The 20,872-nt window shown below is 45.0% G+C and overlaps 1 protein-coding gene across 1 annotated transcript; it reads right to left on the reverse strand.

Moving 5' to 3' along the window:
• Positions 1-717: 717 nt before the first annotated feature.
• Positions 718-17,941, reverse strand: CASP6 (caspase 6). Its single transcript, XM_003929464.4, has 7 exons — positions 17,748-17,941; positions 10,686-10,728; positions 10,010-10,156; positions 9,123-9,199; positions 7,272-7,447; positions 2,485-2,644; positions 718-1,187 (listed from the first exon to the last, which is right to left on the reverse strand). The coding sequence occupies exons 1-7, from the start codon at positions 17,785-17,787 to the stop codon at positions 949-951; spliced, it is 882 nt and encodes a 293-aa protein (XP_003929513.1). The 5' UTR covers positions 17,788-17,941; the 3' UTR covers positions 718-948.
• Between the last annotated feature and the right edge of the window lie 2,931 nt (positions 17,942-20,872).

Raw genomic sequence — 20,872 nt, forward strand, 5'->3', positions numbered from 1 at the left:
GGGATTACAGGCTTGAGCCACCGCGCCCGGCCGGGATTAAGATCTTTTTATCAGTTATCAAAAAGGCATAAATGTTCACTAACCATAAAGTATAGTTGATAGTTTTTGAGCTTCAACTGAAACTGTGTATATAAATGATGGCTTTTGAACCTGCAAATCACAAGTTTCAGGTATCAAAGCCCACTTAACCACCTTTGGCCTCTGTCAGGTTATTAACAAAACAGTATTATTCATATTCTGTATATCATATTAATAAGAATTGAACCTTAAGGGTAGCATCTATTATTAATGTGATCGTGTGTGAAGAATGGGTCTGATGACCGCTGGACTGTTTCTTGGAACTTAACATGGAAGATGCTGACACAATCAGAATTTGCAGATGTTCAGCCTATAGTGGCTAAGAATTACTATTTTTCTGTTTCATCCTCAGAATGACATATAACTCTGAAATGCTGATTTTTTAAAAAGTAGGAATTAAAGTCATACACAAAATGTGGTAATTCACATGTAGATGAAATATTAAACGTTTATATGACCAAGTAAAAACTACAAATTACACAAATGAATAAGAATGTTAGAAAAATCTAATCAAATATGAATTTCAAATATTTTATAAGGGATGATTTAATTCTTGGATTTCAAAAACCTTTAAAAACAACTTTTTTTAATAAAAACTTTCATAAAAAATGTGACAAAATACTAGTTAAATCAGCCAGATTTTTGTGTAATCCTGCAGTTTACTAAAAAATATTACAAATGCTTGTAAATTATTTTTCTAATTTCCTGAGGATTTTGTTTCTGCATATCAAACCCTTTCACCATGGCCAACATGAACTTTTTTTTTTTAAAGGCAGTTCTTTGCTGGGCATTAAACATTAAAACATTTGAATCACTGACCACACGCTTAACCTAACGATATTTACAGACTGTAAGATAAGATCGCCCCTATTAATTAGACTTTGGAAAGAAATGCAGCTTTTTAGTTAGCATTGAGGCAAAGCAAGGAACCTGCTTCTTCCCAATGGCACTTGGGTCTTTGCAGAAGTCCACGCGGCGCTGAGAAACTTTCCTGTTCACCAGTGTGAGGAGTTCTGTGAACTCTAAGGAGGAGCCATATTTTCCCAACATTTCACACAAATCTTGAATGTACCATGAGCCATTGATCGTTTCCCGGTGAGAATAATATCCTAAAAAAATGAGGAGGAAAATGTAGCTGTAGTTTTCCAGCTTTCAATTACTATGAGTGAGAAATAACTTTATACTTTACAGAAGTGTAAGTTCTTAAAAATCCTTAGAAAAGACTAAGATATGTCCATGATATATATGGTTAAAAAATTTTGACTCTTCTCAAATGGGGAAAGAGAGTAATTCTGTATAGTTTTATATATATGGGGTTAATTCTGTATAATTTCCTCCATTTCCTAAAAAATTCCCAAGATAGACAATGATTTTGAGAGACATGAGATTACTAGAAAGAAGTCAAACAAAATTATTTACTATGAAAGCAAAGAAGAACCATTATCAAAATATTTTTCAGCCAGGCATGGTGGCTCACGCCTATAATCACAGCACTTTGGGAGGCTGAGAGAGGCAGATCACTTGAAGTCAGGAGTTTGAGACCAGCCTGGCCAACATGGTGAAATCCCGTCTCTACTAAAAATACAAAAAATTAGCTGGGCGTGGTGGTGGGGATCTGTAATCCCAGCTGCTCAGGAGGCTGAGGCAGGAGAAACGCCTGAACCCGGGAGGCAGAGGTTGCAGTGAGCCGAGATTGTGCTACTGCACTCCAGCCTGGGAAACAGTGAGACTCTCTCAAACCAAAAAATATTTTTCATGCTGGGTGCAATGGCTCATGCCTGTAATCCCAGCACTTTGGGAGGCCACTGCCAGAGGATCACTTGAGCCCAGGAGTTTGAGACCACCCTGGGCAACAAAGCAAGACCCAATCTCTAAAGAAAAATTTAAAAATTAGCCAGGCATGATGGTACATGCCTATAGTTCCAGCTACTGGGAAGCTGAGGTGGGAGGATTGCTTAAGCCTGAGAAATCAAGGCTACAGTGAGCCATGAACATGCCACTGCACTCTAGCCTCAGGGACAGAGTGAGACCTTGTCTCCAAAAAAAAAAAAAAAAAAAAAAGCTTTCTATGACAATTACCACAATGGCACTACCACTCTCAGTAACTGATGGTAAGCTGCTAATATTAATACAATTAGACCTGTTGCTTTACTTAATATCTGTCAGGAATGCTTTTTCTGTAAGGTGTTTTACACTTTCACTTAGTCTGTGCCCTGTGGTCAAAGAAATTCTTTCTAACTCTGAGTTTCAGGATGGAATCACTATGTCCCAATAGAAAGACCTGACCCATTTAAATGAAAGTTGCCAGGAAAAAAAAAAAAAGACCTGACCCAAACCAATCAAAGGTGAAACTTACAGAACCTTAGACAAGAGAGGCAAATTATTTTGTCTTAAAACACCACACACCTTCTGCAACAGAGTAACACATGAGGAAGTCTGCTCCAGCAGGCAGTGTGTAAACGGAGGCTGCATCCACCTCAGTCACGTTCGTGTCCAGCTTGTCTGTCTGATTATCTACGACATCCAAAGGAATGACCGGTACATCGTGCTGGTTTCCCCGACACGCCTACAAGACAAGGAGAAGAAAACCCACCTCTGCCTACTGTGTCCTTCCTAGTGCTTAATGTGTTCAGTGAATGTATAAACCAGTACACCTTCATTACAACGGAAACCACATGCTGAGCATTTCATAAGCAATACGTTCAGGTTTAAAGGGAACTTAAAGCCAACGAAGTTGTTTCCCTACTTATGTTTTCTTTTAGTTAATAAGAACAAATTGGCATCCCCAAGTATACATTAAATTATGTTGGTTGAAAGGTATACTGTAGAGGAAACGCTTGTGGCACACCCAGGGCACACTGCGTTACCTTCCCTTTAAAAAGCTCTAGTATTGGCCGGGCGCGGTGGCTCACGCCTGTAATCCCAGCAGTTTGGGAGGCCGAGGCGGGTGGATCACGAGGTCAAGAGATCGAGACCATCCTGGTCAACATGGTGAAACCCTGTCTCTACTAAAAATACAAAAATTAGTTGGGCATGGTGGCGCACGCCTGTAGTCCCAGCTACTCGGGAGGCTGAGGCAGGAGAATTGCTTGAACCCAGGAGACAGAGGTTGTGGTGAGCTGAGATCGTGCCATTGCACTCCAGCCTGGATAACAAGAGTGGAACTCCGTCTCAAAAAAAAAAAAAAAAAAACCTCTAGTATTTACCTAAGCATTTCTATTTAGTCAGACAGTAATTCCAGATTGTTTTGCTTGCCTGGCTGCTGCTATAAATTGTTAGGAGTTAAAATGACATCCAGTCTGACCTGAGGAGATGCACCTTTTTCCTTGTGTGCCTGTTAAAAAGTGAGGTGTCCAGGCTGGGTGCGGTGGCTCAAGCCTGTAATCCCAGCACTTTGGGAGGCCGAGGCGGGTGGATCACGAGGTCAAGAGATCGAGACCATCCTGGTCATCATGGTGAAACCCCGTCTCTACTAAAGATACAAAAAATTAGCTGGGCATGGTGGCATGTACCTGTAACCCCAGCTACTCAGGAGGCTGAGGCAGGAGAATTGCCTGAACCCAGGAGGCGGAGTTTGCAGTGAGCCGAGATCGCGCCATTGCACTCCAGCCTGGGTAACAAGAGCGAAACTCTGTCTCAAAAAAAAAAAAAAAAAAGAAGAAAAAGAGAGGTGTCAAATGTTTATCCACTAATTCAGACCCAGAATTTACATTAAATTTAGACTCACTCAGAATTAACATTAAATTCTGACTCACAAGTGACTTCTTTACAGGCCAAACTGTGTTCCCCAAAAATTCGTATGTTGAAGTCCTAACCCTAATAAAATGAGATGGTATGAGTGACCCCAAATCCAACATAACCAGTTGTCTTCTTCATAAGAACCTGGGACACAGACATGCATAGAAGAAAAACCCTATGAAGGCACAGGGACAAGACGGCCACCTACAAGCCAAGGGAGGCCACAGAAGAAACCAACCCTCCCCACACCTTCATCTCAGGCTTCCAGCCTCCGGAACTGTGGCAATAAATCCCTGCTGTTTAAACCCACAGTCTGTGGTACTTTGTTATGGCCACCCTATACACGAATGCAGTCACCTAATACGATTGTTTTAACATTATAAATGCATCAATCAGTTCTGAAATGGTCGAAGAATTACAAGCACCAAAAAAGTCCCGATTTCAAATCAAAAATAGAAAATCCCTAATATCCCATTTTTATAGGGAGATTTTAATCTTGGTATCAGCAGGTTTATTTACAGGCCTTGTTTTCTACTGTCCTTCCTAAATATGACATAGAACACCTTTAACCTGATGACATCACCTGCCAAGTCAGCTGCAATAAGAGGGAGCCTTTACTGATGGCTTGCCATATGCCAGGCCCTATTCTAAGTGGCTTTCATTCATTAAGTCAGGTGATTTTGCCCTCAACAACCACCCCATGAGACAGGTGCTATTTTTACCCTGGTTTCACAGATAAAGAATCTAATGCATAGAGAGATAAAGTCACTTGGCAAACAACTTCCTTCCATTGTGACTTTCTTCCCATAGTAGCTCATTAGTTATTTCCAATTCTCTTGTTTGACAGTGTTGGCCACTCCTTTTTCATGAAACAATCATGTCATTCTTTGTGTCTGACTTTTCTCCTGGTGTCCATCCTCCTCAGTATCTTCCTTCTTCAGCCCATTAACTCATGGGTGCCCCGTGGTTTTGTTTTACACTCATTTTTCAGGCTATATTCAACATGGGTAAGCTCATCTAATCCCATGGCTACCTCCTGATTTATTTCTCCAGCCAAGGCCACCAGTCTTAGGTTCTACACCTGTATCACCAATTCCATGTTCTACAGATATTCCAATGCAGGTGTCCAAACCAGAAACAAGGCAGTCATCCTTCACTTTTTTTTTCTTGAGACCGATTTTCACTCTTGTTACCCAGGCTGGAGTGCAATGGCATGATCTTGGCTCACCACAACCTCCGCCTCCTGGATTCAGGCAATTCTCCTGCCTCAGCCTCCGGAGTAGCTGGGATTACAGGCACGCACCGCCATGCCCAGCTAATTTTTTGTATCTTTAGTAGAGACGGGGTTTCACCATGATGACCAGGATGGTCTCGATCTCTTGACCTCGTGATCCACCCACCTCGGCCTCCCAAAGTGCTGGGATTACAGGCTTGAGCCACCGCGCCCGGCTGTCCTTCACTTCTTATAGCCACTTCCTTGCCCCAAAACAAGGCTTTATGGTAGGATGCGAAATGAGTTTCACGTTTGATATGGTTTGGATGTTTGTCCCTTCCAAACCTCATGTTAAAATGTGGTTCCCAGCGTTGGAGGTGGGGCCTGGTGGAAGGTGACGGGATCATCAAGGAGAAGCTCTCATGAGTGGTTTAGCATCATCTCCTTGGTGATAAGTGAGTTCTTGTTCAGGTCACATGAAATCTGATTATTTCTAAAAGAGTCTGGGACCTCCCCCTTGGTGAGCTCTTGCTCCCACTCACCATATCATATGCTGGCTCTCCATCGTCACCTTCCACCATGATTGTAAGCTGCTTGAGGCCTCACCAGAAGCAGATGCCAGCACCATGCTTCCCGTACAGCCTGCAGAACTGTGAGCTAATCAAATCTGTTTTCCTTATAAACTACCCAGTCTCAGGTATTTCTTTATAGCAATGCAATAGACTAACATAATTTTGTTTCATGTCCTCTATGCCATTCATGGTCATATAGAATTGTGGCACTGTGTCAGGTTTCTCTCTTGTAGGTCAAAATTTTTGGCTGGGTGCAATGGCTCACGCCCGTAATCCCAGCAATTTGGGAGGCCAAGGTGGGCAGATTACCTGAGGTCAGGAGTTCAAGACCAGTCTGACCAACATAGTGAAACCCCGTCTCTACAAAAACACAAAAATTAGCTGGACATGATAGTGAGTGTCTGTAATTCCAGCTACTTGGGAGGCTAAGGTGGGAGAATTGCTTGAACCTGGGTTGGGGGTGGGGTGGAAAGGTTGCAGTGAGCCAAGATTGCACCTTGCACTCCAGCCTGGGTGACAGAGCGAGACTTCATCTCAAAAAAAAAAAAAAAAAAAAAGCCTTAATGATGTGCCAATAATCTATGCAAAAAAAATTTTTTTGGTTTTGTTTTTCTGAGACAAAGTCTTGCTCTGATGCCCAGCCTTGAGTACAGTGGTGCGCGCTCAGCTTCCTGCCGCCTCCGCCTCCCAGGTTCAAGCAATTCTCGTGCCTCAGCTTCCTGAGTAGCTGGGATTACAGCTGCCCACCACCATGCCTGGCTAATTTTTGTATTTTTAGTAGAGATGAGGTTTCACCATGTTTCCAGATGGGTCTTGAATTCCTGACCTCAGGTGATCTGCCCACCTCTGCCCCTCAAAGTGCTGGGATTATAGGCATGGGCCACCATGCCCACCCAAAATACCTTTATCCCTAAAACCAATTTGGCATAGGGGAAACAATCTTGGTTTAAGGGGAAATGTGAAAGGCATGAGACAAGGCTTTATCTTCCATTCTTTACACTGCTTTATATGCTGTCCGCCTCCAAAGAAGCAAACTTAGTCTGATGATGCCTTGCACGGCACTCTTCAATCAGCAGGTACTTTTTCCAGTGGCTCTACCTTGATACCAGGCTCTGCCAGGGAGTAGCCTCCTAGTTACTTTATGAGTTGCTTCAAATGTCAATCCAAATGCTGTTATTTTATAATACAGATAATGAGAGTGTCAATTATTACTAACAGCTCAAAGTGCCACTCTGGCCAGAATTCAAAAGTGGCCTGTCCAATTACTGGAGAAAGTTACTTTCAAAATTGGCTTTTAGACCTTTATCACATGTTCAGAATAACAGACTTTATAGTTAAGATGATAATGTAGACCGGGCATGGTGGCTCATGCCTATAATCCCAACACTTTGGGAGGCGAGGCGGGTAGATGACGAGGTCAAGAGATCGAGACCATCCTGGCCAACATGGTGAAACCCTGTCTCTACTAAAGATACAAAAATCAGCTGGGCGTGGTGGTGCGCACATGTAGTCTCAGCTACTCGGGAGGCTGAGGCAGGAGAATCACTTGAACCCAGGAGGGGGAGGTTGCAGTGAGCTGAGGTCAAACCATTGCACTCCAGCCCAGGCAATGGTGTGAGACTCTACCTCAAAAAAAAAAAAAAAAAGATTGATAATGCAATCAGTCTTACCTGAATGATAAATATCTTAGGTTTTCCAACGAGGCTCCGACACTTGTCTCCTTTGAACAAGCCAGTTAATGTCTGAATTTCAATTTTAGCATCATATGCATAAATGTGATTGCCTTCGCCATGGCTCAGGAAGACACACATAAAGCAATCGGCATCTGTGTGGCTAGAGGCTGACACTATAAAGGCCCCAAAGAGAATATAGAAATGAAAATATGCCTGTTATCTACACATAAAAATTCTGTTTACTAATACTAAAGTTACAGCCACATGATTGGAAAGGAGAAAATATTATTACTGTCTCTTTTTTGTTTTTCTTGAGACAGAGTTTTGCTCCTGGTGCCCAGGCGTAGGCTGGAGTACAGTGACGTGATCTTGGCTCACTGCAACCTCTGCCTCCTGGGTTCAGGTGATTCTCCTGCCTCAGCCTCCCAGGTAGCTGGAATTACAGATGCATACCAACACACCTGGCTAATTTTTGCATTTTTAGTAGAGATGGGGTTTCACTATGTGGCCAGGCTGGTCTCGAACTCCTGACCTCAGGTGATCCCACCACCTTGGCCTCCCAAAGTGCTGGGATTACAGGTGTGAGCCACCACGCCCAGCCTATTCTCTAATACGTATAAAATATCTGTAATAAAACTTATTTTTGTCTGTAATCAAACAATAATTTATACCCTACTGTATCTGATTGTTTTAAAAATCCAAATTTATTAAAGTTCAGAGTAATAGAATTTGACCAAACTTCATTAGCCTTTTAAAACACAGAACGATGTGGAAAACATAAAGGGATTATGATAGGGAAGCTCACTTAAGATCCAAGTTACTTTGGCAATAAACTAAAAATTTCCTTGAATTAGCAGAGACTTTAGAGCAAACTGGAAAGACCCAGAACTGCTGCTCAACAACTCCACACGTGCTGCTGCACTTTCACTACAGGAATACAACACTCAGGGCTCGGCATGGTGACTCAAGCCTGTAATCCAGCAGGTAGATCACTTGAGGCCGGGAGTTCGAGACCAGCCTGGCCAACATGGTGAAACCCCATTTCTACTAAAAATACAAAAATTAGCTGGGCGTGGTGGTGAGCTACTTGGGAAGCTGGGGCAGGAGAATCGCTTGAACCCAGGAGATGAAGGTTGCAGCGAGCCAAGATCATGCCACTGCACTTCAGCCTGGGGGACAGAGGGAGACTCTGTCTCAAAAGATTACAGCACTTAGAGCTTCCAAAAGTGTACTCAAGGCCACGTGCAGTGACATAAGACCGATGTCCTCCAAAGCTGCTGAGCAAAGTTGAAAAGCTGGTAAGCAGACAAATTAAAATGATGTGCAGTTTAAAAAAGAGCTCTGAAGAAAGTTTAAAGTAATTATGCAAATATAATGGTTGGCAAATGATTTGAATACCCATGGCATGCAGTGATGATTATAATATAGGTTGTAATTAGAATACCTACCACATATTGATGTTGTGGGAATTAAAGGAGGTAACGTATGTAAACCAACATTACTTGGAAACCAGTGAGAAAATGGGGCCTGAAAGGAGTTAATGGGAAGATGTAGTTTGCATTTTAGGCTTTTACTGCCAGTTGAAGGGTTTATCTCATTCATTTCTACAGTAATAGACTGTAACTAGTGGTATGTTAAATATAGACTTTAGAGGCCCAATTCTTTGCAAGGGTCTCTAAACGTGCTGGCTAACAGAAACATAGATGCATACCCCAAACCTGTAACCTGTGCTAAATTAACACTATTTTTTGGTCACACAAGTAATTACTTGTACCTGTCTTTACAGAGAGGATAAAGGACTCAGTCTCATTAGAGGAAGATGAACTATGTAATAGCAAAACTACCTACCCTCATGAATTTTGAGCAGTAGTTCTTCTGCTTTAAGATCGTTAAAGCATTTCACTTCAAATCCTAGATCTGAAAACCTAGTGATATATTAAATGAAACGTTAGCCTATAAACTTTTCAAAGTCATCAAATACCCTTACTTTGGAGGAATCTATACACATTTTAATGACACATAAATTGCCTTCTTTAGGAGAAAAGAAAATAAATATAACAATGGTGATTTTCCCTTCATTCACCATGGTAAGAAAGAATTTAATCATAATGATAGCCAAATCAATTTAGAGTATTGTTCGCTACTATGCAAATGTTAGTAAAAATGCAAAGCCTGTCAACATTTAATAGAACAGACTAAGGAAGATAACTCAGACAAGTTCTTAAGGGAGGCTAACTGAGGCCCATCCTTAAACACTCTTGATCTGTTATCTCATTAGTGTTGACAAGTTATAAGTAACTTTTTTCCCCTACTTCTAGGAGTCTGGAATTTTAATTAAGAACTTTTTTTTTAAGTTTTCTTTTGGAAGCCTGGAAAAAAATTATTTCTTATTTTAGAGAGAAGGTCTCACTCTGTCACCCAGGCTGGAGTGCAATGGCATGACCACAGCTCATCACAACCTTCAACAGGATCCTAGGCTCAAGCCATCGTCTCCCCTTCAGCTTCCAGAGTAGCTGGGACCACCGCCACCATGCTCAGCTAATTGATTTTTATTTTTTGTAGAGACAGGGTCTCGGTCTGTTGTCCAGACTGGTCTCAAAATCCTGGCCTCAAATGATCCTCCCACCTTGGCTTCCCAAAGTGCTGGGATTACCAGCATGAGCCACCACACCTGGCCAAAAGTGATTGTGTTATCACTTAACTGCCTCATCTCGATATGCAGATAAAACTACTACCTGCGGGTAAGATTGTCTCGGTCTGCGCTGGTGCCCCGCCTATCTGGCAGTGTTAAGTGCCAAAGGAACCTCTCATGATTGAAGATTAAAGCGATTCCTCTCCTCCTGTGGTCCATTTTGTACTTTTCTGCCGGATCAAATATTTCTCTGTTAATGAAAAGTTCAAAAACAATCACTTCAAGTCACATTAAATGAGCCCCTCCAAGTTCTAGGTCAACATGTAGATAGAGAGCTGAGCTTCCTCCTCCTTGCCAGGCTGATGTTCCACTGGAGTGTTTAGTAAAGGCCACGCTGCTAAGGAAAGTCCTGAAACATCTCTCTGCCAATTGGTAAATGGTAGCCGTGTGCCATGCTGACACATCCCTAACCCTCTGCTGTCTTTCCCCGGACCCCCAGGATCCAGCAACCAGGAATAACCGTGTGGCTCAGAACCAAGCTCTCGCTCTAGGCTCATGCCATGCCAATTCAGACATACCGTATTCTGAACATCACTCCAGGTCCCTCGACAACCAGGGGCAGCACAACCTGTCTGTCTACAAATCACCTCCCCAAAGCTAAAACCTGGCCTACTCAGTTCTACTTTGCAGTGCCCAGGACCCATTCTTGCTTTTATTTCTGTAGGCTGACTGTGACCATCAAAGGAAGAGACCTTTATTAGAGAAGAGCACAGCTTTACCTTTTATAGAAGGCATCTGTTTCTGTCATGTTTTGTTCCCCACCTATTAAAAAAAGTTGATTTTTGTTAATTATTTTTTACTGTGGCGGTGAAGTCCAGTAGGAACTCCCATCCTCCTTCCAACTCCCAAACTCTAAGACCCTTCTGGTTTGATTAGTTTAAAAGCCAAAGTATATGACGAGAAGGAAATCAAAGAATATGGCTTACTAATAAACTATAAATTAACAGCTCTATGCTTTCTCACCCCCAACTTGACCTGCAAAATAACATAAACAGAAATGGAGAAAATAGTACACAAATGCGTTCACTGCAAAATATGCCTAGAGTAACACAGTTCTGTGATTATGGAGTTAAAATGAAATATGGGCCGGGAGCAGTGGCTCACGCCTGTAATCCAAGCACTTTGGAGGCCAAGGCGGATGGATCACCTAAGGTTGGGAGTTCAAGACCAGCCTGACCAACACGGTGAAACCCTGTATTTAAAAAAAAAAAAAAAAGCTCTAAAATGAAATACGAAGTTGCTTTGTTATACAGAAAATGTTTTTCCACATATTTTCTGAAACAAAGAATTGAGTCCTACAGGAGAACTGAAATTCAGTTTGTGGTTACTGCTGGATTACCAGTGGCGAAGGCCTGGAAGAGATGGACATTTGGGTGGACGAAGGGAAGGGCAAGGGCGAAGACATGGACCTTGAATCTCCTGCATGCCACATCTGCACTTCCAACCCTGTAAGGGGAGCCTTCTGCTCTCCATTCTCTCTCTCTTTTCTCTTTTTTTTTTTTTTTTTTTTTTTGAGATGGAGTTTCGCTCTTACTACCCAGGCTGGAGTGCAATGGCTCGATCTCGGCTCACTGCAACCTCCGCCTCCTGGGTTCAAGCAATTCTCCTGCCTCAGCCTCCCGAGTAGCTGGGACTACGGGCGTGCACCACCATGCCCAGCTAATTTCTGTATTTTTAGTAGAGATGGGGTATGTTGACTGGGATGGTCTCGATCTCTTGACCTCGTCATCCACCCATCTTGGCCTCTCAAAGTGCTGGGATTATAGGCATGAGCCACTGCACCCAGCCTGCTCTCCATTCTCAATCAATCGGACTTCCCTACTCCCTAGACAGCCTTCCACTGAATTCCTCTCCACTCTCTCTTTTTTATTTTTATTTTTATTGTTTTGAGACGGCGTTTTGCTCTTGTTACCCAGGCTGGAGTGCAATGGCGCGATCTCGGCTCACCGCAACCTCCGCCTCCTGGGTTCAGGCAATTCTCCTGCCTCAGTCTCCTGAGTAGCTGGGATTACAGGCACGCGCCACCATGCCCAGCTAATTTTTTGTATTTTTAGTAGAGACGGGGTTTCACCATGTTGACCAGGATGGTCTCGATCTCTTGACCTCGTGATCCACCCACCACAGCCTCCCAAAGTGCTGGGATTACAGGCTTGAGCCACCGCGCCTGGCCTCCCTTCCACTCTCTAGAGCAGTGCTATGTCATGGAACTGTCTGTGATGGCAGAATTGTTCTGCATTTGCACTGTCTCATAAGGTAGCCACTGGCCACATGTGTCTACTGAACACGTGAAATGCAGCTAGTACAACTGAGGAACTCAATTTTAATTTATTTTCAATTAATTCAAATTGGCCAGTGGCTTCTACACTGGACACTGCAAAAAGTGTGGCATCTTCTACAACAAAGGCCCCATCCACTCATGGATCTGTTTTACTTGATAGCTCAACAGCTTAGAGGGGAGACAATAATGAATAAACCAAAATATTAGCAATATAGCAAGATGAACACTTCCGCTGAGGAAGAATGACCCTAAAGCATGGACTCTTGCCCATCATCTCCTAGCTAAAACGGTTGTGTTCTCCTCTCCTTATGGATCTCCCCATTACTAGCCCCATCACCTGACTGTTCTAACCTCATTTCTCCTCGAAAAATATACAAGGTAGAGAATTCAGTTCAAGTCCCCTTTAGCCTACTCCTCCTCGAACTAACCCAAGCAGTCAGACCCAACTATGACCCCACTAAGCCATCCCTCTGTCCATACACCCTAAGTCAGTTTTGCTCAACCCTATGCATCAGAATTCCTGGTATAGGTGTTAAAATGCAGATTCCTGGATCCTGAGACAGAATCAGAATCTTGGAGGAAGGAGGTGACAACCTGCATTTTTCACAAAGCGATTTTTTTTTTTTTTTTTTTTTTTTTTTGAGACGGAGTTTCGCTCTTGTTACCCAGGCTGGAGTGCAATGGCCTGATCTCGGCTCACCGCAACCTCCGCCTCCCGGGTTCAGGCAATTCTCCTGCCTCAGCCTCCTAAGTAGCTGGGATTACAGGCACGTGCCACCACGCCCAGCTAGTTTTTTTTTTTTGTATTTTTAGTAGAGACGGGGTTTCACATGTTGACCAGGATGGTCTCGATCTCTCGACCTCGTGATCCACCCGCCTCGGCCTCCCAAAGTGCTGGGATTATAGGCTTAAGCCACCGCGCCCGGCCACAAAGCGATTTTTACACTAAAGTTTGAGAGCCAAAAGCAACCTCTCCAACTGGTCCCCACCCCACCCCCCACTCCACCGCGCCGCGCCCGGGCACAGCAGATGAGAAAGCTGTTTGGTCTGACCACTGCCCTAGGTGAGCATGGTACCCAGGTGCTTCCTACTCCACACACCGCTCTATTAAGACAGCACGGGGATTTCACTCTTTCCATTTTCAAAAGTTGTCGGGATCTACTGCCTTTTGATAACTTCACTTGTGGGTCAAGATGGCCAGGGCGAGACCCATGTTATTTCTAGCTGAATAATTATAAGCTTGCTTGGCTCAGAGTACACGAACTAAACCGTATTACTGGTGCGGTTAATTAGAAATCAAGCAGCAACAGGAGGCCTAAGGTAAAGACCATCCGAGAGCGCGGTAACACCGGGGAACACCGACAGGTGGTTGCAGAGCAGGCAATATTACTATGGTCCCACGAATGCCTTCTCAACATGGAGACTGCAGGAGGGCCTCGGAAAGAGGGCTAATGCAAAGATCTCAGAGAAGTGAAGCGACCTCTGCTCACAAGATCCGGGAGGGTCTTTGCAGATGGGAGCTGGCAAGGAGGAGAACAGCCTTGCAGGGCAGAGATCACGGAACACCTCAGGCTCTGCCTAGGTTCTGGAACGTGGAGTGATTTTAATTGCTCTGTGTTCTTAATCCTCAGGAGACAAAAGCCCCTTGATTTATTGGGTGTGGTCAGACCGGATGGTTCCTCATTCGCTAAAGTTCTGATGCAGCTGCACCCTGGTAACAATTGGTGATAAACTCAGAGCACTAGTTTACCATGTCTTAGAAGGATCACAAGTGCCCCACCATGTTACCTATCCCTTCACCCTCCCACACCCGAAAGATCAATGAGATTATGCACATAACAAAAGTGTTTGGAGCCCAGAGTTCAGGACCAACGGGGTTCCCACTTTTGCGCTGATCCCCTGGATCCATGCTATAAATTCTACTTTCGTGGCTCTCTGTATTTCCTTTTCTCAATCCCTCATCACTGCTGGGACTAAGGGCACCCATGCATGGGGTTTGGGCTGGTACCCGACACTCATCTCCTTATCTTTTAACCAATTATACTATAAAAAAACAATAGCTTCAAGAAAATTAATCCCGTATGTCCGAACCATCCTTACCCATCAAAATTCTGCACAACTTGGAAAGTACTCAGTGTCTTCCTTGGTGGTAGCAGGCCAGTGTCTCACCTCCTGGGGCTGCTGCTCCATACGGACTGCTGAGCAGAAGGCGGCACACAGCCCACCTCTAGGAAGCTGGGCCAAATGGCTGCTGAGCAAACTAACTCAAGTCCCTCAGGGTGAAAACACTGGAGATACATTCTTGCTTGGGTCTTTACAACTCCTGTTTCTCATATGCCCAAAGTAGCTTCACAGTTGTTAGCTGATATATTAATAATGGAAGACGTGAGTTTGGGCTGTCACAAATATGCTCATGTTAGTCAAGACCTATAGGCTTAGGAATGGCTAACTAGCATTAAGTAGCTGCTCAAGAAAATCTGTTGAAAATGACGTTCAGGCTGGGAATAGTTGCAAACTTATAGTCCCAGTTACTTGGGAGGCTGAGGCAGGAGGATTTCTTGAGCCCAAGAGTTCTAGGACCTAGTGTGCTGTGACTGCCGCTGTGAACAGCCACCATACTCCAGCCTGGGTAACAGAGCCAGACCCCATCTCTTAAAATAAGACATTCAGTTTCAAAGTTAACAGATTTGGCAACCTCAGTGAGGAATTTTTTAGGTCTTTTGTTGTTGTTGTTAATGCTATGGATGTAGGAAAAAGCCAAGGCTCGGGACACCTTGGTTCTGACCCTGGCCAGCTGTAACCTTCACTCTCACAAAGTGTACCCTGCACACTGCAGTACCAAGCAAACACTGAATCAGAACAAAAGGCCATGGAACAGATGTCAGGACCTAAGTTCCAGTACTTCTCTGGAGTTGATAAACTTTACCCACAGGTTTCAGAGAAAATAACACATCAGGACTACTGGCATGACCACCCTGAGCTATGTATACCAAGCAGACAAGCTTTCCAGAAAGGGGCTCTTAACAAGTATCATAATGCTGCATTAATATTTTTTATTTTATTACTATTTTTTTGAGATGGAGTCTCGCTCTGTCACCCAGGTTGGAGTGCAGTGGCCTTATCTCCACTGACCACAACCTCCACCTGCTGGATTCAAGTGATTCTCCCACCTCAGCCTCCCGAGTAGCTAGGACTACAGGCATGTGCCACCATGCCCAGCTAATTTTTTTTTTTTTTGTATTTACAGTAGAGACAGGGTTTTGCTGTTGTCCTGGCTAGTCTCAAACTCCTGGCCTCAAGTGATCCACCCACCTTGGCCTCTCAGAAGTGCTGTGATTACAGGCGTCAGCCACCAGGCCTGGCCTGCATTCATATTTAAAAACCTGGATAAAATCAGAAATAGCTTTGTTGACATGGAGAAAATAAATTTTAATGAAGGAGCTACCCTCTATAACAGATAAAAAAAAAATCCTTTTCATCTGTAATCTACTTATTAAAAATGTGCCCTTCATTAAACCTGATTCTTGACCTCTTTTCACCTTTTTTTGAAACAGAACCTCCTTTTGTTGTCCAGGCTGGAGTGCAGTGGTGCAATCTCGACTCACTGCAACCTCCGCTTCCCGGGTTCAAGAGCTTCTCCTGCCTCAGCCTCCGGAGTAGCCGGGACAATAGGTGCCTGCCACTGCGCCCAGCCCTTTTTTCGTTTCTGTTCCTTTCCACGATAATGTAACTATCACCTCCTTATTCTTAATTTAGGTCTCGCAAAACTCATCATTCCTTTTTCATCTCACTCTAATTTGATAATCCTTCCAGATAATTCTGCCAGCTACCATTTGTTGATGGCCTGACGCCTTAGATTCCTTATGTCACAGCTCCACAGCCCAGGAACAGGAACAGAGAAAGTGGTCCAGCTTTGTCAAGAGCGGCGCAGTGCAGTCGGAAAAGCCAGGTGCACCAGCAGATTCCAAAGGCTCTGCAGGCCCAGTCTCCACGCAGCCCCTCCCACCCCAGCCAGACCAGCTACCTTTCTAAACTTGGTTCAACTTCCCCAACTACTTCAAGTCATTCTACTGTCATCGTCTTCATTCACGAAAATCTCCCGATCGGCTCTATCAACAATATGTTTAGTAACCGTACACTGAGAAACCCCATCAGGCCTAGAACAGGTCCTGAGGAGTGGGATGGAGAAACAAGAGGAAGGGAGCAGGTGAGTGGAGGGGAAAAAAAGAAATGGAGTGGGAGAGGTGGTGACTAGTGGCGGCCATCCGGGACCCCTGCACCGGCTTCCTGACCCTCGAGATTGCGGCTGGATCCTGCACTGTGCCTGCCATACATGGCTACCTATCTACTTCCTCTGCGACCATGTGACTTTTACAACTTGCTTCTGGAGCACTGCTTCCTTTGCGCAGCAAAATATAAAAAGCTCTGAAATAAAGCCACTCTAATCGACTGCAGGCGTTTCTTTTTTTCTGATCCGAAATCTCACTCTGTCGCCGAGGTTGGAGTGCCCTGGCGCCATCTCAGCTCACTGCAACAACCTCTGCCTCCCGGGTTCAAGCAAATTTGCCTCAGCCTCCCAGGTAGCTGGGACTACATGCGCGCGCCACCACGCCCGGCTAACTTTTCTGTATTTTTAGTAGAGACGGGGGTTTCACCGTTTTGGCCAGGCTGGTCGCGAACTCTTGACCTCAGGTGATCTGGCCGCCTAGGCCTCCCAGACTGTCTAGGCCTCCCAAACTGTTGGGGTTACAGGCGTGAGCCACCACGCCCGACCGACCGCAAGCGTTTCGACCTTTCGTTTGTCTTCCTCTGGCCAGGTCTGAAGTTTCTGAACTTTACCAGTAATAACTAATAAGAGACACAAAGTACGCTCTCAGCAGTTATTTTGTAGAGAAAAGTTATTGTGGTTTTGGCTCAAACCGACAGACAGCAGCAGGTTTCCTGGATGCAGAAGAGATACCAGGTGTGCTGCCCGCCAGGAACTGGCCTTCGCCTCCAGCTTGAAGCCCAGGTGGACCCAGGGGCCTCTGCCCGGGCACCCCGCGGGTCAGTTATGCTTTCCTTATGACTCGGCGGAACCCCTCCTTTTTACTTTTCGAAGTGAGCAAACAAATATCCAATTCCAAAAGTCATCAATTCAAACGGCCAAGTGTGGGGGAACGCCCCGCCCGGGTGAGGCCAGCGTTTTCAGGTTTAAATAGCCGGGGCGCCCGGAAAGCACTCACCGCCCGGAGGACAAAGGCGGCAGGGGCACGCCCCGGCGCCTGCGCCGCTACCCCGGACCGCAAGGAGGCCGCCAAGTCCCGGAGTGTTTCTTAGACTGGAGCGCGAAGCCGTCCCCAGCGGCCCTGAGTGCTGCAATGCAAGCCCCCAACTTCTCCAGGCCGCCCCGCAAAGCCCAAGGAACCCGCGGCCCCGCTGCGGCCCGCGCGCCCGCCCCGCTAACCCTTGTTTCCCCCTAGGCTGAAGCAAGACGCAGACCCGCCCGGCGCCCCCTACCTACCTGCGGGGCGCACCTCGCGGGGCCCCGACGCCGTGCTCATCGCGACCAAGGTCGCAGCCAGACGCTCGGTCCTCCACTTCCTGAAACCAGGGTCTCCCCGTGGGGCCTGGGGGGACCCTGGCCCCGCCCCCGGCCCTTCCTTTGCGGCCCGCCCCCTGCGCCCAGAGTTGGGGCCTGTTGGTTCGGGCTGTCTTCGCGTCAGACCGGTCCCTCCCCAGTTAGCTCCTCCCGTTGGCTCCCGAGCCGCGGGGGCCGGGGCACGGGGGCGGGGAGAGGGACGCGGTCTCCGCCTCCGGACCCGCTGGGCCTAACCCGGCCCTGGAACAGTTAACACCTGGGGGACACTCAGACCGCCTAGCTCGAGGCAATTTCGCAGCACGTGTGTGAGCTCGGCCTCATTCAATCCCAGCAGCTGCAAACATTTGCTCTTCCTACGTAGATTGTTTTATACCGCTTAACAGATACTGCCTTTATTTCAACAACATTGGCTCACTCTGTGTCTCTGTGTCACACTTTGGTGACTCGCAATATTTCAAAATTTTTCATTGTTATTATGTCTGTTATGGTGATGTGTGGTCTTTAATATTATTTTAATTGTTTTGGGGGCACCGTGAACCACACTCACATAAGAAGGGGAAATGAATCCAGAAGCCCTGTATGTGTTCGGACTGCTCCACCGACATTTCCCTGCCCTCTCCCTCTCCTGGGGCTTTCCTGTTCCTGGAAACACAATATAGAAATTAGGACAATAATCCTACAAAGGCCTCTAAGGGTCCAAATGAAAGGAAGAGTGTGTCACTTTAAATGGAAAGCTAGACATGTTAATCATTAAAGTTAATGAGGAAGGAATGTTAATGAGGAAGGAATGCTAATAGGCAGAAAGCTAGGCTTCTAGCTCCAGTTAGCCAAGCTGTGAATATAAAGGAGAAAAGCCAAGTCATGAATGCAAAGGAAAAAATTTTGAAGGAAATTAAGAATGCTACTCCAGTAAACATACAAAAGATAAAAAAGCTAAACAGCCTTATTGCTGATATGGAGAAAGTTATAGTTTGTCTGGATAGAAGATAAAACCAGCCACAATATTCTCTTAAGCCAAAACCTAATCCAGAGCAAGGCCCTAACCCTCTTCAGTTCTACGAAGGCTGTGAGAGGCGAGGGAACTGCAAAAGAAAAGTTGGAAGCTAGCCGAGGATGGTTCCTGAGGTGTAAGGAAAGAAGCTATCTTCGTAACATAAAAGTGCAAGGTGAAGCAGCAGGTGCAAAGGTAGAAGCTGCATCAGGTTATCCAGATCTAGCTAAAATCATTGATTGAAAAAGGCAGCTACACTAAACAACAGATGTTTTGTTTTTGAGACGGAGTCTCCCTCTGTCACTAAGGCTGGAGTACAGCGGTGCGATCTCGGCTTGCTGCAACTTCTACCTTCTGGGTTCAAATGATTCTCCTGCCTCAGCCTCCCAAGTAACTAGGATTACAGGCATGTGCCACCATGCCCAGGCTAATTTTGTATTTTTAGTTGAGATGGGGTTTCGCCATATTGGCCGGGCTGGTCTTGAACTGATCTCAAGCAATCCACCTGCCTCGGCCTCCCAAAGTGCTGGGATTACAGGTGTGAGCCAACATGCCTGGCCAAAACAGATCTTAAATGTAGATGAAATGGCCTTCTATGGGAAGAAGATTCCATCTAAGACTTTCATAGCTAAAGAGAAGTCAATGCCTGGCTTCCAAGCTTTAAAGAACAGGCTGATGCTCTTGTTAGAGGCTAATGCAACTTGTGACTTTAAAGCCAACATTGATTTATCATTCTGAAAATCCTAGCGCCTGCAAGAGTTATGTTAAATGTGCTCTATAAATGGACCAACAAAGCCTAGTTACTAACAGCAAATCTATTTATAGCATGGCTTACGGAATATTTTAAGGCCACTGAGCTCGAGTGCTCAGAAAAAAAAAAAAAAAAAGTTCCTTTCAAGATATTACTGCTCATTGACAATACACCTGGTCATCTAGGAGTTCTGCTGGAGATTGTGTATCTGTATCAAACTGATGCTGTTACCATGCTTGCTAGCACAACATCCATTCTGAAGCTCATGGATCAAGGAGAAATTCTGACTTTCAAGTCTTATTTACAAAATACATTTCATGAGGCTATAGCTGTCATCGTGATTCCTCTGATAGTTGTGAGCAAAGCAAATTGAAAATCTTCTGGAAAGGATTTATCATTTGAGATGCCATTAAGAACATTCATGATTCATGGGAGATCAAAATATCCGCTTATGGTGTTTAACTAGAAATGAGGGGAGGAGGGGAACAAAAAAATGAAAATTTAAAAATTTATGTATTAGCCACAATGGCTTCTGCCTGTAATCCCAGCACTTTGGGAGGACAAGGTGGGAGGACTGCTTGAGGCCAGGAGTTTTCAGACCAGCCTAGGCAACAAAGTGAGACCCTGTCTCTACAAAAAAATAATTAGCCAAGAGTGGTGGCACATACTATTCTCAGCAACTCGGGATGCTAAGGTGGCAGGATTGAGTTCAAGTTTGAGGCTGCAGTGAGCTGACTGTGCCACTTCACTACAGTCTGGGTGAGAGTAAGACCCTCTTTAAAAATATATATACATAATTGGCCGGGCGCGGTGGCTCAAGCCTGTAATCCAAGCACTTTGGGAGGCCGAGGCGGGTGGATCACGAGGTCAAGAGATCGAGACCATCCTGGTCAACATGGTGAAACCCCGTCTCTACTAAAAATACAAAAAAAAAATTAGCTGGGCATGTTGGCGCGTGCCTGTAATCCCAGCTACTCAGGAGGCTGAGGCAGGAGAATTGCCTGAACCCAGGAGGCGGAGGTTGCGGTGAGCCGAGATCGCGCCATTGCACTCCAGCCTGGGTAACAAGAGCGAAACTCCCTCTCAAAAAAAAAAAAAAATATATATATATATATATATATAATTGATATATAAAAATATTTAAAAATATTTCAATTGGCACATTGGGTGGTATTTCACTGGCAGGACAACATGCCTACCCATTTTATATATACACACATACGTTATATATAAGTGTGTGCATATATATATATCTCTCTCCACATTAACAGAAGCTTAAAAGAAGTTGATTCCAACCCTCATCAA

This window comes from Saimiri boliviensis, chromosome 3 (genome assembly GCF_048565385.1).
Source record: "Saimiri boliviensis isolate mSaiBol1 chromosome 3, mSaiBol1.pri, whole genome shotgun sequence".
NCBI classification, from domain to species: domain Eukaryota; kingdom Metazoa; phylum Chordata; class Mammalia; order Primates; family Cebidae; genus Saimiri; species Saimiri boliviensis.

Excerpts from the sequence above, each read along its gene's own strand:
- CASP6 (XM_003929464.4), bottom strand. The coding sequence starts at position 17,787 with ATGAGCACGGCGTCGGGGCCCCGCGAGGTGCGCCCCGCAG. Across the intron at positions 10,729-17,747 it reads CCGCGAGGTGCGCCCCGCAG|GTGGGGAACAAAACATGACA; the intron begins GTAGGTAGGGGG and ends TTTTTTTAATAG. Across the intron at positions 9,200-10,009 it reads CGAGACAATCTTACCCGCAG|GTTTTCAGATCTAGGATTTG; the intron begins GTAGTAGTTTTA and ends ATATATCACTAG.